Consider the following 15,868-nt stretch of genomic DNA (forward strand, 5'->3'; position numbering starts at 1 on the left):
GAGCTAAAAAGTGTCTGAGGCCGGATTTGAACTCAGGAAGATGAACCTTCCTTATTCCAAGCTCAGTGTTCTGTCTACTGTACCACATAGCTGCCATCTAAAGTTTTTGTTCCTTCCCCTTCTAAGTCTATAAACCTGTGATTTTTTTTTCTGTTAAGTTCCTATAGATGCATATGAGTGGTCTGGCCTTTCTGAAGGAAGTATTTGTTGACTGTAGGCAGACACATTAGTAGCCCTTCCTGGCTACATTAATGGCAGGACGTCTTTAATATATATCACATGCACAGTATGAGCTTGACACTGTGCTGTGCACACAGCAGGCCCTTTGTAAATGCTTGTTGTAACAACTGGTATTGATTAAGTGCTGCTAATGATTTTCCATGCATGTTCTTCTCTTGTATGTTCTTACGAATATTTCCTGCATTCTTCCTTTTTAGCCAATTACAATACAAACTCCTTGAGGACTGTGATCATAGATTGTAGATTTAGAATTATAAAGGAGCTTAGAAGTTACTGAGTCAATGCCTGGGATTTTACAGATGAACAAACTGAAACCCAAAATGGTTACATGACTTAGCTGAGGTCAAACACATGGTAAAGTATTGAAGGGACTCAAACCCATGTCCTCTGACTCCAGATCCAACATATGCTACATGTAGTATCTTCTCAGTAAAAGTTAGCTCATTCATGAAAAACTAATTTGAAAATCAAAACAAATAGAAATAAAATACAATTGTATGCAATTTGAATTGTGTTGCATAGCACCACCAATGAAAAAGATATGGATAGAGGTAGAAAGAGATGTACATACAAGAGTGTGATGGCAAAATGTTTGATTTCAGGATCTCACAAAACTCAAGATTATTCTAGATTACCAACATTTTCTCTCTCACTTTCATAAGTCTATGAAATCCACAATTAATCAAGCTCTCAGTTGTAGCTGATATCTGATGTGTAAATGCTTATACTGAACATTTAAATTAGCTCTTTTGGCCTTTTCAAGTTAGTTCCAGTGCACCCATTTATGTGTGCAAACATATTTATGTGTATGCATACTATCTCAACCACTGACTTAACTTCAATAAATCAACTTCTGTACTTCCATAATTTGTGTAGCTTTGAATTAAGATATCGTCTGGGTCATCCAAACAGTAAGAGAGATAATGGTCATTTCAAGACTTTCTAAAAACTTCAAGATGAATCTGTCATGCACTCATTCCTTCAAAAATTTATCAAGCACTTACTATTTTATGTACAGCATAATAGAACATGCAAAGCATTTCAGTTTGCTTAGGTACTGAGGGGAAAAAATTATATGCCCTGTTTTCTGGGAAGCTAAATATATTTCCAATCACATGAATTACCTAAAGCAATTAATTTTCACCTACAGGCAGACTTCTGAGTAGAGAGTATTGGTTTCCAAATGCCTTGGAACATGGAAAAGCTCACTGTTCTCACTCAAGCAGAAACCACTTATGACTCTTGGTGGAGATGTCTTATCAGTCAACTTAATAAACAGAATGAAAAATAGTCAGTAAAGTAAAAGTTTACCCAACTGGTTTAAGTTCCCTAGTCTCCAGTGACCTCAACGACTTTGATCTAGACACCTGATGAATAGAAAGAAAGAAAGGAAGGAAAGGAGGAAGGAAGGAAGGAAGAAAGAAAGGAAGAAAAAAAGAAAGGAAGAAAGGAAGGAAGAAGGAAGGAAAGATTTATTTAGTGACTTTATGTGTTAAGACCTGGAGATGGAAATGTAATCATCTAGGACAGTCCCTGTGTTCCAAGAACTTACAAATCAAATGAGGAAGACGACATATATAGGGGTAGCAGAAAGGGGAGAGAGAAGCTGGAACCCTTCCCAAAATGATGATAATGAGGGTTGCTACCAATGAATAGAAGAGGACCTCAGGATAAAAGTTCCCCAGAAGAGTAATGAAGCAAACAAGGGGAAGGAGGTAGATTTTGGAGAGAATCAAGACAAAATAAGTCATAAGAATAGTAAAACTGAAAGGGGGGAGGGTGGGGAGAATAGTGGAGGAATGCTTGTGCTTATGTATTTTTTAATAAGGAATTTTATACTTTCACAAATTCATAGCTCAGGAAAGATCTGAATGCCTCCGATGTACAAGTCATGTGCTAGGTGTCTTAGGGGATAGCTTACAATCTAGAATAGGATTTGGGAGCAAGACAGGGGAGCCATAGTAGGGTTTTTCACTAGCCATGTGTTCTGTTGTTTCACTTATGTGCCCCAGGGTTTTGTTGCTTTCCTAAGTTATAAAGCGGAAAAGATGCAATTACAATCCATGCTGACTCCAATGATTTGATTCTGCTGCTTTGACTCAGACAATTTTATTATCTTGTTTTGACACTGCGGACTATTCAATCCCAAGGATCTAAGGGTAATAATATGTGCGTGGCTTTGTGATTATTGCTGGGTTTTTGTTGTTGTTGTTTTACCATGATATTTATTATTATTATTAAGTTTTATTATCTTGACCTGTGATTTTATCAGTGTGTGAAACATCTCATTGTAAACTTCCTCCTGTAATGATGATTTTTAACCTCTCTGTAATTTAGTGATCTGGGGGGCACCAAGATGTTAAGTGACTTGCTTAGGGACACACTATATTTCAGGGACATGACTTGTACTTAGCAAAAGAACTGTATTCCTGACTCCAAGGCAAACTGGCTATCTGCTATGTCATGGACCCCCTTAATGGACAGTATTCTCCATTAAATATGTCATTTAATTATTTTAATTTAGTTAGTTTCTCTCTATCTCCAGGTCAATTTTTATTTTATTTTTAATTTTAGAAAGACCATTTTTTTGCTATTGTTTGTTTCTTCTTCTGATATGTATGGAGATATGTCATTCTTTAAGAGGGCATTTTTTTTCAAGTGGATTTAGCATGTTTCTTTTTATTTTAATGTTCTAACTTCCCACATTTGCCTCATTCCCCCAGTTTCATCAGTCCCTTCAGCTTCTGAGGTTAATCTGTGGAATCAAAATATGTTAGATCCCCTATTTATTTACTGTATCCTGACCTATTTCTATAAAGTATCTTTATATTCTTCCTTCACTATTGGAATAAGAGAGTTATAGAATGTTTGAATTGAGGGGTTGCTAGTCCACTTACATAGACTTAGGATCTTATTGAGAGTGTAATGGCAAGTAAAGTGGGACTTTTTGCTGTCTTTTGTTTTGGAATGCTTTTCAGCACTGAGGCAATCAAGTGCCTTTCAGTCTTGCCTTTGTTTAATCAAGAGTCTTTGATTGAATTAGGAGTCTTTGATGACCTGCTTAAGTCACAAGAAGGCTTAGGTCACATGGGTTTGAGTTGCATGGTTGTGACACCCTTTGACCCTGAAGAAGTGAATATATACTCTGAGCTTAGCATTGTGCTTGGGGCTCACTCACTAGAAGAGTGTCATGTGATTTGACCAGACAAGATATTAAGGAGCCCCCCTGGCTTTGAAAACACAGATGTTGGTGCTTCTCTCTCTGGTAACTATGTATGTAATGTCTTGGTCAGACAGCTAGAAGCCTGTTTGTTGATTTGTGTTATTTTGCTCTGTTTATATAATTTCTGCTTGTAATTTCTGTTTGTGTTTTCTCTGAAGTTCAGGGTGCTGACTTTTTCCCCTCAACTAAGTGAATGATATATGTATGTTTAATTAAAGTAAGATCGTTAACCCCTTAAAGTTGCTTTTCTTAGTAAAGCAGATCAAAGAACCTGTGCTAGTAGCCCTCCTGTGTGCTGGTGTTATTGGCCTTATATAGCCACAGTAGTAGCAAGTAGCATTGTTGTTACAGAGAGGTAAAAGGGATGTTACCATTCATTTAGTTCAGCCACTTTATTTTACAGATGACAAACTAAAGCTCAGAAAACATAAGTGATTTGCCAAGATTATACAGGTTTGAAGTAGCTCAGAGGCAGTTAGGTGATACAGTGAATAGAGTTCTAGGCCTCATGTAAGGAAGACCTGAGTTCAAATCCGGCCTCAGGCAGATACTAGCTCCGGGACCCTGGGCAAATCACTTAATCTCTGTCTTCCTTACTTTCCTCAACTATAAAATGGGGGTTTATTAATGAGATAACATTTTTAAAGTGCTTAGTACGGTGCCTGACATATGGTAACCACTTAATGTAATAGTTGTTTCCTTCCTTCCTTTCTTCCAGAAGAAAATATTTCTTCACAAAATAATATTCTGTGAGATTGTCATTCAATGTCTGCATTTCTGTGTCCTAGTTCAATGTTTTATAATCTCATCCTCTCTACAGTTTGGTTAGGCTTCTTGTCCATCTTCTCTGCCCTTCTGTTGTTCTTTCAGAACCTCCCAGTGAGAAGTTGGCTGGAAATTATCTTACAAAGTGGGATAATTATCTTGAAATTATCCTTGTCACTCAAAAGGGAGAAATTTCCTTCCCCCACTGCTTTGGGCAGGATTACTGCTTAGAGCAGTCATGATAAACTTGGGCAAGAGATCATTAGAAGTACTTCACTTACTTTGAATTGGCTTATATTTCTTATATAGCTATTTTAATTTAAGTTTAAATTAGTCCCATTTATTTTTTTTTCTTTCATCATGTAGGTTAAAGCACAATCAAAACGCCCTTAGCATGTTTTTGAAGCCTTTAGTCTTAGGTACCTCTATTCTCTGAGTAAAAGCCAGGGCTCCCCAGCACAAAGTTTTCCACTCTTCCTTTGGACTGTTACAAATGACTATGCAGAACCTTCTCAAGTATAGTAATCTGACTGAAAATTATAAGGTTTTGCTATCAGAGAGGGAAGAATCATAATGCTACATCCAGGAAACCTGTTCGGATAGATTCATCCTACAAATAAGCTTTAGCTAGCCATGTCTTTATTTTGATATAGAAGATAATGATAGTGATTATTATTTGTATCATTTTATTAGAAATGCCTTTGAGCATTAAGTAACTGATTTGTTTGACGGTTGACATGGCATGTTTAAATCACAGAAAAATTGGCATGTTGGCTGTGAGATAATCATGCAGCTGGAGCCAGGTTTTGGCACATTGGATTTTACTGATACTGCTAGTTATATAAGAAGAAATAATGTTTCTCCCACCTCATCACTTATGATTATAGGGCCTAGCCAGCGCAGCCAATATAGAATGGTGGTGAAATATATCTTACCAGCCTTCATGAAACAAAGATCTTAGCAGCTTGGTATTTGTAAGTTTTTGAAATGAATACCTACTTGTATTATAGGGGATAACAGTAGGAAAAATAGTGAGAAAAAAAGAAAACAGGGGTATAAGATTTCTTACTTGGTGTGAAAAGAAGTCAGACTCAATCCCATGCTGTCACCCTAAGGCAGGCTTTTTTTGCTTGTGTGTCATGGACCCCTTCTCTGAGTAATGTTTTTAAATGCATAAATAAAATATGTGTCATCATAAAGAAAACCAATTATACTTAAAGACAGTTATCAATTTTTTCCCCCTAAAAACAAGTTCAAGGCTGTGAGATTAAGCATCCCTGCTCTAAAGGGAAAAAAATTGGCTCCATTAGAATATGAGCTCCTTGAGTGGAGGGAGTGTGTTTTTACCTTTTTTTGTATCCCCAGCACTTATCACAGTGTCCTTCACATAGTGAAAGCTTGATAAAGGTTTATTGATTAATTGATGGATTAATGGAAAAAAATTCCGGAGCTCTGATTGGTTTTTTTTTTTCATTTTTAGGGAAAGCTTTATAAGATGTGATCAGGGAAAAGAGAACAAAAACTACTCCAAAAACAACATGTAAAGAGAAGATAAGCTGAGTGGAAGGAATGAGACACAGACCCTGGGACATAGGGAGAGTGGAATAGGGGGTGGTTCACTCAGACATTAAAGATAGAGGGGAAGAATCCTTTGCTAATTGTTAGCTTTTTCTTTTAACCAATCTTGCTATTTCAGTACAGATCTTGGTTATTTCTACAGTGTTGAAAGAGAGTAATTGTTGTTGGCACCCTGAGATCAAGACCTGGTTGCCCTTAGTTACAGCTCTAATGCCTCGCTTGAATAATGTTCTTTTTCTGTTTTTCTTACAGCGGTTAGTGAAGGACCAACTCCCCAGCAGCCACCCCTGTTGCCCCAGACACAGCCTGAGCACCCCAGCAGTGAGGAAGCTCCGAGTAGGACCATCCCTACAGCCTGTGTTCGACCCACTCATCCACTCCGCAGTTTTGCCAATCCCTTGCTACCTCCACCAATGAGTGCAATAGAACCAAAAGTCCCTTACACACCACTTTTGTCTCAGACAGGTAAGTGCCATGTTTGGACACACTGAAACATGCAAAGGCATCATCAATCTTCCCACTTGAAGGTCCTGCTGTTGATCGTGCTATTACCCAGTAGACAAGCACCAGAGAAAAGAGAGTGTGTGATGTGTTCTTTTTATCTATATCGGTGTTCCTCGTATTTGTAGCTGATATTTGTGAAGTTGATTTTAAATATCTCTTTGGTAGTTGCCGTGGATTTCATTCCCTTGTGAAATCGCCCACTGATATTCTGTCCTTTAGTTAATATTTCAGGCTGTTTGTTAGCAGGTGTTCTCAAGATATGCCCACCAGAGACTCCCCAACCCCCAGCATCCAGACAGATGATGGGTCTAGAGAGGTTAGCAGGAGGGATGGCATGAAGAAAGAGTATCATGCAAGAGTGAGGAACCCAGGGACTAGATAAAGTGATTATAGAAGAGCTAAAGATATATATTTTCTTAAATCTGTGGAAGTTATCTTCCTAATTCCTATTGTTTTATACTTTGTCATCTTTCAGGTATTACAATCCAATAGATATGTTAGTTTCCTCATTACTGTTAGGAAGGTTTTATTTGTTTCTTTCATTCTTTTTTTTTCAAGTAAAGTCCTCTAAAAGATACTTGGCAGATTAAATTGGGCTAGTCCTCAAGAAATACAGTGAATGGAACATGAGTCCATACAATTAACTAAAACCTCCCTAATGTGTCTGAGTGGCAGTATTAGTCTCTCCAATCCTCTGCCACACAATTATGTCATGCAATTCTCCTTTCTTGTTAGCTGGGCCTAAGGCATTGTCAATCACTCCTATACTTGTATGAGACATCAGACTGTAGTGTAATTGATACATATATGAGATGTTAGAATGATGTATGTTCTTTAGAAATCATCTCTGTATTTAACAAATGTTTCTGAAGTAATTGGAGATTCCAATCTCTAATAGAAAATGCTATACTAACTTCATGGAGAAGTGGAGAGGAGTTTAGAAACATGTGACATGGGTTTGTGCTAAGTAGAGGACCCTAGACTACTAGCATGCACCTCAACACACACTCTAGCTGGACCTGCCATGCCAATTAAAGAATCATCTTATCAGTTGTTTTCTCCACTAACTCCAACCTTGATTCTTCTCTTAAGATGATTAAACGTCACTTGTACTCTGTCCTTACCCCCAGTTCCACCTAAATATTCAAAAGACCCTATTTTTTTCTGGAGTGGACACACTTTTTTCCTGATGTGGGAAAGGTGAAGTTGATGATGAAATTGGGAAACACTGGAAAGGCTTGCCAGGGAGTCTTGTCCATGCCTTCTCCCCTGTCTGATATATCAGTAGACCATTGGAAATTTAAGTGTGGTGGACACTACTACACCAAAATGATCTGGTCAGGCAATATAAGCCAATAAGGAAAGCAAAAAAAAATTGTATTTTTTCCCTATTCAATCTGACATTGTAAAGCTTTAATGCCTAAATTCTTTTAAAACATGCTTTAAATTTCCAAATTCATTTTTCCTTTATTTAATAACACTCAACTACATTTACAAAAATCTATTTTCAATTTGCTGGGGAAAATATGCTCATATTCTTCTTCAGCTTGATTGTAGGGAGACTAACCAGGAACAATGTATAGAAATTGAAAACAATTAGAGTGATCCAAATATGGAATGTACTGCCTCAAGAAGGACTGGGCTCAGAATGGGCATTGCAGAGGGAAGACATGAGTTGGATAAAATGACCTCTGAGGTCCTTTCCAACATGGATTCTATAATTCTTGATTTGGGCAATATTTTGTGCAGATAAAATAGAAATAGACAATGGGAATGGGATTCTGGAAAAATAAGACTCAGTTTTCACCAGAGATTTGATTCTGGTTATGGAACACAATGTTCTTACAATACAATACATGTAGTCCAAATGCAAGTGTTAATAATGTCCCCAAAAAGGTTCATGGCTTTGAGAAGGAACACCTGTCATTCATCATTGAAGAGTGCAATTGGTGACAGGAAATGAAAAGATGAAAGGAGTAGCAGCATTTGCTAGGTTTAGGGCTTCCTTACTTCAGTTTTAATAATATCAAACTTCCTACTGAAAAGTCTATCACCATGCTTGCTGAAAATATTTTCATCTTAGACTTCACATTAAAGAAATATGTAATTAGTAATACATGTATGATTACCACGTTTGACTAACTTTGTGGAAATGCAGTCAAAACTGTTGTTCCCAAGAGTATTTTTTACTTAAAGGACTGGTATCCCAATCTAAAAATGTAAACAAGGCTTGTGGATATTACTCAGTCTTTTCCCAGTAGACTCTCATGAGGTTTTCTTTTCTTCTCTCCCACCCTCCCCATTTTTCTCCTTTGATTTCAGTCTTGTGTGTTTGATATGTTCTTTGTCACATTTTTGCTTTCCTCACCTCACAGGGTTGTTAGAAGGATCAAAAGAGATAATGTATGTAAAGTGCTTTTTAAACCCTAAATTGCTGTACACATGTCAGCCATCATCATTATCATTATCATTAAAATTGCTCCTTCTAATTTTTTTCAGTACCTTCTCTTTTTAGCTTGAGTTTTCTATTGTATTTTATATTTCTTTTAACTTCTTTCTTCAGTTGTTTTCCCCTCTGTCTAATTCCATCCTTGATTCTCCTCTTAGGGTTATTAAATGTCTCTTGTTCTCTGTCTTCACCCCCGATTCCATTGTTTCAATGTGATTCCTGCTCATTTTATAATGTCTCACTTCATGATTTCCAAATAGCATCTTCCTGTGTGTGTCTCTGACACATGGTAAATAGTATGCTTTTAAGGGAGGGCTGCTGTTTATTCTCATGGGAAAAGAAAATTAGCAGACTGACAAATGTATTAGCAATGACACTAACCACAGACTGCCTAGCCTCAAAGATGAAATACTTGAAGCTTTCAGCAAATTTTAATTCTAAGAAAATCATGACTTTAGTCAAATTGATTGATGAAGTAGAGTCATTCTCTAGTAGACATTTAAAATACTGTAAATAATTTTAATATAACAATAGAGAAGTACATAATTATTAATAGAGTTATCGTCATTTGCCAGAAGCCATTGCTTTAGAAAATAACATGAGGCAGTTAATTTATAAAGTATATGCCAAATGAATTTTTTTGGGGGGGCGTTTCGCCATTATTTTCAAAGCATAAAAGTTAGGATAAATAGTTAAGACATTTGGTTATCTAGCTGTTTGACCTTGAGCAAGTCACTAGGAACAGTGTGAATCTCAGGCACTAGAGTCCATCATATCACATTTTTCTAAACTCCTCTCCACTTCTCCATGAAGTTAGTATAGCATTTTCTATTAGAGACTGGAATCTCCAATTACTTCAGAAACATTTGTTAAATATAGAGATGATTTCTAAAGAACATACCTCATTCTAACATCTCATATATGTATCAATTATACTACAGTCTGATGTCTCATACAAATATAGGAGTGATTGACAATGCCTTAGGCCCAGGTAACAAGAAAGGGGAATTGCATGACATAATTGTGTGGCAGAGGATTGGAGAGACCAATACTGCCACTCAGACATGTTAGGGAGGTTTTAGATAATTGTATGGACTCATGTTCCATTCACTGTATTTCTTGAGGACTAGCCCAATTCAATCCGCCAATCTGTGATTTCATAGTTATGGCATCTCTGTTGATACAAATTTGAGACTCACATGTAACCTATGACTTACATTCTTAGAATATTTTTTTTGGTGCACTGAGAAGTTAAGTGATTTACCCAGAATCACACAGCTAGCTTGCATCTAGAGCAAGAATTCAGGAACTGAGCCCAAATGGAGGCAGTGTTATACAATAGAAAGAGCATTATTTCAGGAGTCAGAGGATCTGGGTTCAATATGGTTCACCTGTGTACCTGAGGCAGGTTACTTTACTTCTGTGAGCTTAGTTTCCCTGCCTGTACAATGAAGAGCTTGAATTAGATGACCTATAATGACTTTTCTCACTCTAGATCTGTAATCTCTCTGACTTCAAGCTTGGCACTCTAGATTGTTTGTTTATTGTTGTCGTTGTGTTTGTTCTTGAAAAGGACCATGATATCAGGGAAATGATGACATGACTTGCAATTGACTTTGAATTGAGTGAGGGAAGGCTATGCAAGGTCACCTGCCTCACTTTCTCCCCCAGAGCCATCTGGGTCCAGTGGCCTGATATTCACCAGGATGACTGGACGTGGCCCAGGATGCAATGGGAGACCCTGGCCCTCTTAGGCTAAGGTCTTTAGTTTGGAATACACCATCTTCAAGGTTTCTTCTCTCTCTGAAATTCCCAGAACCTCCAAACTCCAAATGTGAAACTTTCTGAGGCACTTGATTGCCCCTCTCATAAAAGATATATTATGGTGTCATGTACTCTGCTTTGGTGGTACATAAGGCAAAACTTGTTAAGGGAGGATAGGAGGATTTGCTGTCATCAATGGAAAGCATTCTGCAGCTATGATCTGGTCAGCAATAATTAGGAAATCATCTTGCTGTCATTGTGACTGGCATTTAGCCTACCTGAAAGCCTACCCTCATTCTATTCTCTCCTCTCTGCACCGCACCCCCCTTCCCTGGTGAGCTAGAGTATTTAGCTTAACTGACTCTTAGATGTTTTATGGAGCTTCTAACAATTTCATCAGCACCCTGTGATAGAGTGCTCCTGTTCTCTAATGCGTAATCTGAAGACGAGAAGAACGGGGCAATCTTTCCTTTACAAGTTCCATTGTGACTGCAGTCACTTCACTTTGCAAATCACAGACACAGACATATAAGTGATTTGGCTTAGTCCCCTTTCAGGTTAAATAGAAAATGTTTGATGGAATGTTGGGCTTATTGCATTATAGATCTGACATAAATTCCACAAAGGGCCAAGAAAGGGGATTTTTTTTCCCCTTCCCTAGCGAAAATTCCTTTTAGCTGTTGAAATGATCAGCTGCACTTTAAATGAACCTGGATTAGGAGGCCATTTGTCTTCTGAAGCAGTAAGTCTAAGGGGAAAGAAAATGTGACCCTTTTAATAGTGGCTTTTATATTATAGCCCAGGTTTATAACTTGAGCCCCTTCAAGCCCCTGCATCTTTGTAAGGATGCTTAAGTGCTATATTTCCCTCCATTTATATATTCCTTTTTTATATATGTATTTAAAAAAAATAAAAACCCAGGCTATTCCCATCTTTTCAATCTTCCAAGGATCAATATGTCAGTGGACATGACAGGTTCCAGACTCACTTCATTGTACTGCGAAATTGAGTTTGATTTTTCCCCCTACAAATTGTGGCTTGTGATCCAATTTGTCTGAAGAGTGAGAATGTGGGGAGGGAGGCCATCACTGACAGTGGACAGCAACAGCTGCTGATTTATGTTTTATGGCTAGTTGGGAAGTCATGTATTCCTGCTGTAACCTGATCTTTTTGGCAGGCCTCATTTCAGTAAATACGCTTTCATAAAAAACTGCCCATAAATTACTACATTATATTAATCCAAGTGTCTTTGTTCAGCCACTTGTAGGCAACCATTAGCAATTTTCATCAAGGAGAACACAAGACTACTCTGTTCTGCCCAAATCAGTCACAGGCAGGGGTGGGAATGAGGGGAATGGCGCTCATTGCTTGGCCCAAGTGAATAACAGCAACACTTGCACACATTTGATTATATTAGATCCATCACCAGTCAATCATAGAAAATTGTCTGTATCCATTATGCTACAGCCCATTACCATTCATGTTTAAACCCATGTGTTAATTTAAAGGTCTTTTTAGAACCTTCCTTGCCTCTCTAATAGCAGCTTGTTTGTTTTTGTGATTGGATCTCCCTACCTTGCCCTGTGATCCTGGAGAGCTCACCTCCAATTAGGCAACATTGTGGCCTCCCAGCCTCCATCACTCCCCATTTCTGTCCACAGTAAAGTAGTATTTAATGCAGACACTCAAATGGATTACACCACTGCAACTCAGAACTCCTCTTAGGTAATTGAGATTACAGACCCACACGACCACACCCAGGTTAGAATTTTGTTTTAAATTAAAATTAAATTTATAGCTTAAGACTCCGGATTTAAAGCTAGAAGATATCTTGGAGATCATCTGGTTCAAACCTTTCATTTTCCAGAGGAGGAATCTGAGACCCAATGAGAGACATAGCCAAGGTCACAGAGGTCATCCATTACAGATCTGGAAAATGAACCCAAATCCTCTCTTTTACTCCAAATCCATGTTTCTTTCCATTATGCCAAGCTGACTCCCATCTTAAATTCTTTTAGTAAAATGCAGTAAGTTACCAAGTTAATGTCCTTGAAGAAAAGGTAAAAAAAAAAGCTCAGTAAATGTTTTTTGGAGGTGTATTGTGGCACATCACCAGTGTCAGTTTTGCAGAGCCCCAATATAGGGAGAATATTTGCCCAAAGTCACATAGATAATTATTGCCAGTGGTACATATGCTATGGAAATATATGAGACTGGAAGAATTTGGCTCATTTTCACTGGGACTATTTTAAACATATATTGTTTACAAGGAGTATTGGGGAAGATATTTATTCCCCTTAGTGCTCCAAAAAGAATCCTTTCACAGGAAGAAGGACCTAACTATCCCACTAATTATCTGGGAAAATGGGTAGTGTTCTTTGCATTTTAGAAGACATTCAGTAACAGATAGAGTGCCTGGCCACTGAACTCTGATCTGGTCCAGCCCTGCCCCCAAACCTTCTCTTCTTGTAATTTATCACCTCTACAGTCACAAGGAGAGATTGATGTCATAAACAGTGAGTCTTTGGACTCTAGTGCAACCACAGAGAATTGTTTAAAAAATGAAAAATTACAAGAAAAAGTAATAGGCAAACTTTGTAGTGATTGGTGAGTTAAATGGGAAGGGGGTTAGAAGAGAATGAGTTAGAGAGATAATATCTCAGTGGAACCCAGAGTGGAAAGGGAGTAAACCAAAGAATAAATGTATATAATTAAGTCAGAATTTTATTGGTTTTGGCTAAAGGCTGTGGTTGTAATTAGAATTGTGTGACTGATTAAAACTAAAAAAAGAAAAAAAAATCTCCCAATACAGTCTTTGTTGGACCATAAATAAAATTGAACTTAATTAACAAGTTGATATAATGAAAACTATAGAGTTCAAAGAATTTATTTGAAGTCTAGGTCAATATAGCTATAGAAAAAGATCATTCCTTGCATAGGACATTGCATAGAATATGCACTGAATAAATGTTTGGTGAAAGAAGGAAGGAATTAACAAATTCAAATGAAGAAGAAGGAAAGAAAGAAAGGAGGAAAGAAAGAGAGAAAGAAAGAGAAAGAAAGAAAGAAACGAGGAAAGAAAGAAAGAAAGAAAGAAAGAGAGAAAGAACATTTTATGCCACCTTGTCAGAAATATTATTTAGGAAAAAGAGTTCTGACCTAAATGTCAAGAGAAAATGGGTTCTAATTTCACTCTTTCACTTACCAGCTGTGTGACATTAGATAAACCACTTAACCTCTCAAGTCTTTCACAAAGTATACAAGACGAAAAGTCTCTTAAACCTAAAGTTTTATGGCAGGTTACTAAGGTGAAGAGTGGAAGAAGACCAAACTGGGGGGGGGGGGGTTGAAAAGCGATAAACATTAGAGATAGGGACAGAGAAAGCAACTTTCCTTAATTCCCAGTCATTTAGCAAAGATGCATTATTTGTCCTAGGATCCATCTTGTAAAGAAATAATTTTAATCTATGTGGAGTCAAATAGCCCCTTTGAAGCCTTGTACCTTTGAAAACTATACTTAGGAGTTTACCTTCTTTTTAAATTTAAATTTTCTTTTTTAAAATTTTGAACTTAATAGTCAACAAACAAAAACATTTCAATAGAAAAGAAAAACAAAAAATAAGCTTGTATAAACCATAGTGTTATATAATATAAAGATGTGATAAACATGTGATATATTTAACAAAATAAATGTTTTATGAGAATACTTAAATATGTACACACTACAAAATCTATTTATATACCATTCAGCACTTTTTCTTTTGTGTATTTTTATTAATGTTCTTTTAAAAGATCTACTACGCACTAACCACCATTCACCCCCATCCTCAGGTAGAAGCCCTCCCTTGTAACAACTGTGTATAGTCAAGCAAAACTAATCAACATATTGGCCATGTCTGAGAATGAATACCTCATTCTGCATTTCTAGTCCATCACCTCTCTGCCAAGAGATGAGTGACATCATTCATCATCAGCATATTAAAATAATGATTAGTTGGTGCTTTGTTCAGAGTTCTAAAGTCTTGCCAAAGTTGTTTCTCTCACATTATTGTTGTGGTCATAACATAAATTGTTCTCTTGCTTCTCCTCAGTTCACTTGGCATCTGTTCATATGAGTTTTTCCATATTTCTCTGAGATTGTTATATTGCTCATTGAACATTAATATTCTATTATTTTTATAAGTCAGAATTGGTTCAGATGTTCCCCAACTGATGAGTACTTCTCCCCACCCTGAGTTCTGTACTATAACAAAGAGTACTGATATAAGTATTTATATATATCCCTCTATCCTTTATTTCCCTGGAGTATATTCCTAATAGCAACACTCCTGAGTTGGTGACTCAGTTGAGTGACTTTGGGGGCATATTTCCAAATTACTTGTCTGGTTAAACTAACTCCCATTTCCAACATGAAATTACTATATCTCCTTCAACAATCAGTTTAAATGTAAAAGAAATAAGTAATTAGGGTAGAAACTATCCTTACTGCAAATTTCCCTGATAAAGGTCTAATATACAAGCTATATTTAAAAAAAATTGATAAAATTGTATGAGAGAAAAAAAAACTTCTCCTAGAAGATGTTCAGACCAAAGGGTATGAATAGGCAGTCCTCAAATGAAATTTGTTGTTTTGTTCAGTTGTTTTTCAGTAGTGTCTGACTCTTCATGACCCCATTTGGGGTTTTCTTGGCAAAGATACTACAGTGGTTTGCCATTTCTTTCTTCAGCTCATTTTACAGATGAAGAAACTGAAGGAAACAGGGTTAAGTGACTTTTCCAGGGTCACATGGCTAGTAAGTGTCTGAGGCCAGATTTAAACTCAGGAACATGAATCCTCCTGATTCTAGGGCCAGCACTTTATCCCCTGCAAAATATAAATCATCAATAACTGTATACTTTGGATTATATGACAACTCAAACATCAGAATTGCTTTAATTTACATCTATTTTATTATTAGCAATTTGTAACATTTTAAAAAAATGTTGATAGTTCACATTTCTTCATTTGAGAACTGCTTTTTCATAACCTTTGACCATATCTATTTGGGAATGGTTTTCATTCTGTATATATTTGTACCAATTATTATCTTGGGTATTTGATCTTTATCAGAGAAATTTGCTGTAAATGTTTTCTTTCTAATTATAACTTCATATATTTTGATTGTGCAAATGCTTTTCAGTTTTATATAAATTTCTCCATCTTCTCTTTTGTGGTCACCATTACACCTTGTTTGGGTAATAAATATCTCTCTAGCAATTGTTATAAAAGGGATTTCTTTCTATCTCTCTCTCTTTCACTGTCTCCCACCTTTTACATGCAGGTCATGTACCTTGAGATTAAGTTT

At 36.8% G+C, this 15,868-nt stretch overlaps 1 protein-coding gene across 1 annotated transcript in view; it reads left to right on the top strand.

Moving 5' to 3' along the window:
• DCC (DCC netrin 1 receptor) overlaps nt 1–15,868 on the top strand; it is a 1,016,863-nt gene that overhangs the window by 964,898 nt on the left and 36,097 nt on the right. The window contains exon 28 of the mRNA XM_036763165.1: nt 6,059–6,271. Within this exon, the coding sequence (XP_036619060.1) occupies nt 6,059–6,271 (213 nt within the window). The remainder of the gene's footprint in view (nt 1–6,058; nt 6,272–15,868) is intronic.

This window comes from Trichosurus vulpecula, chromosome 1 (genome assembly GCF_011100635.1).
Source record: "Trichosurus vulpecula isolate mTriVul1 chromosome 1, mTriVul1.pri, whole genome shotgun sequence".
NCBI classification, from domain to species: Eukaryota; Metazoa; Chordata; class Mammalia; order Diprotodontia; family Phalangeridae; genus Trichosurus; species Trichosurus vulpecula.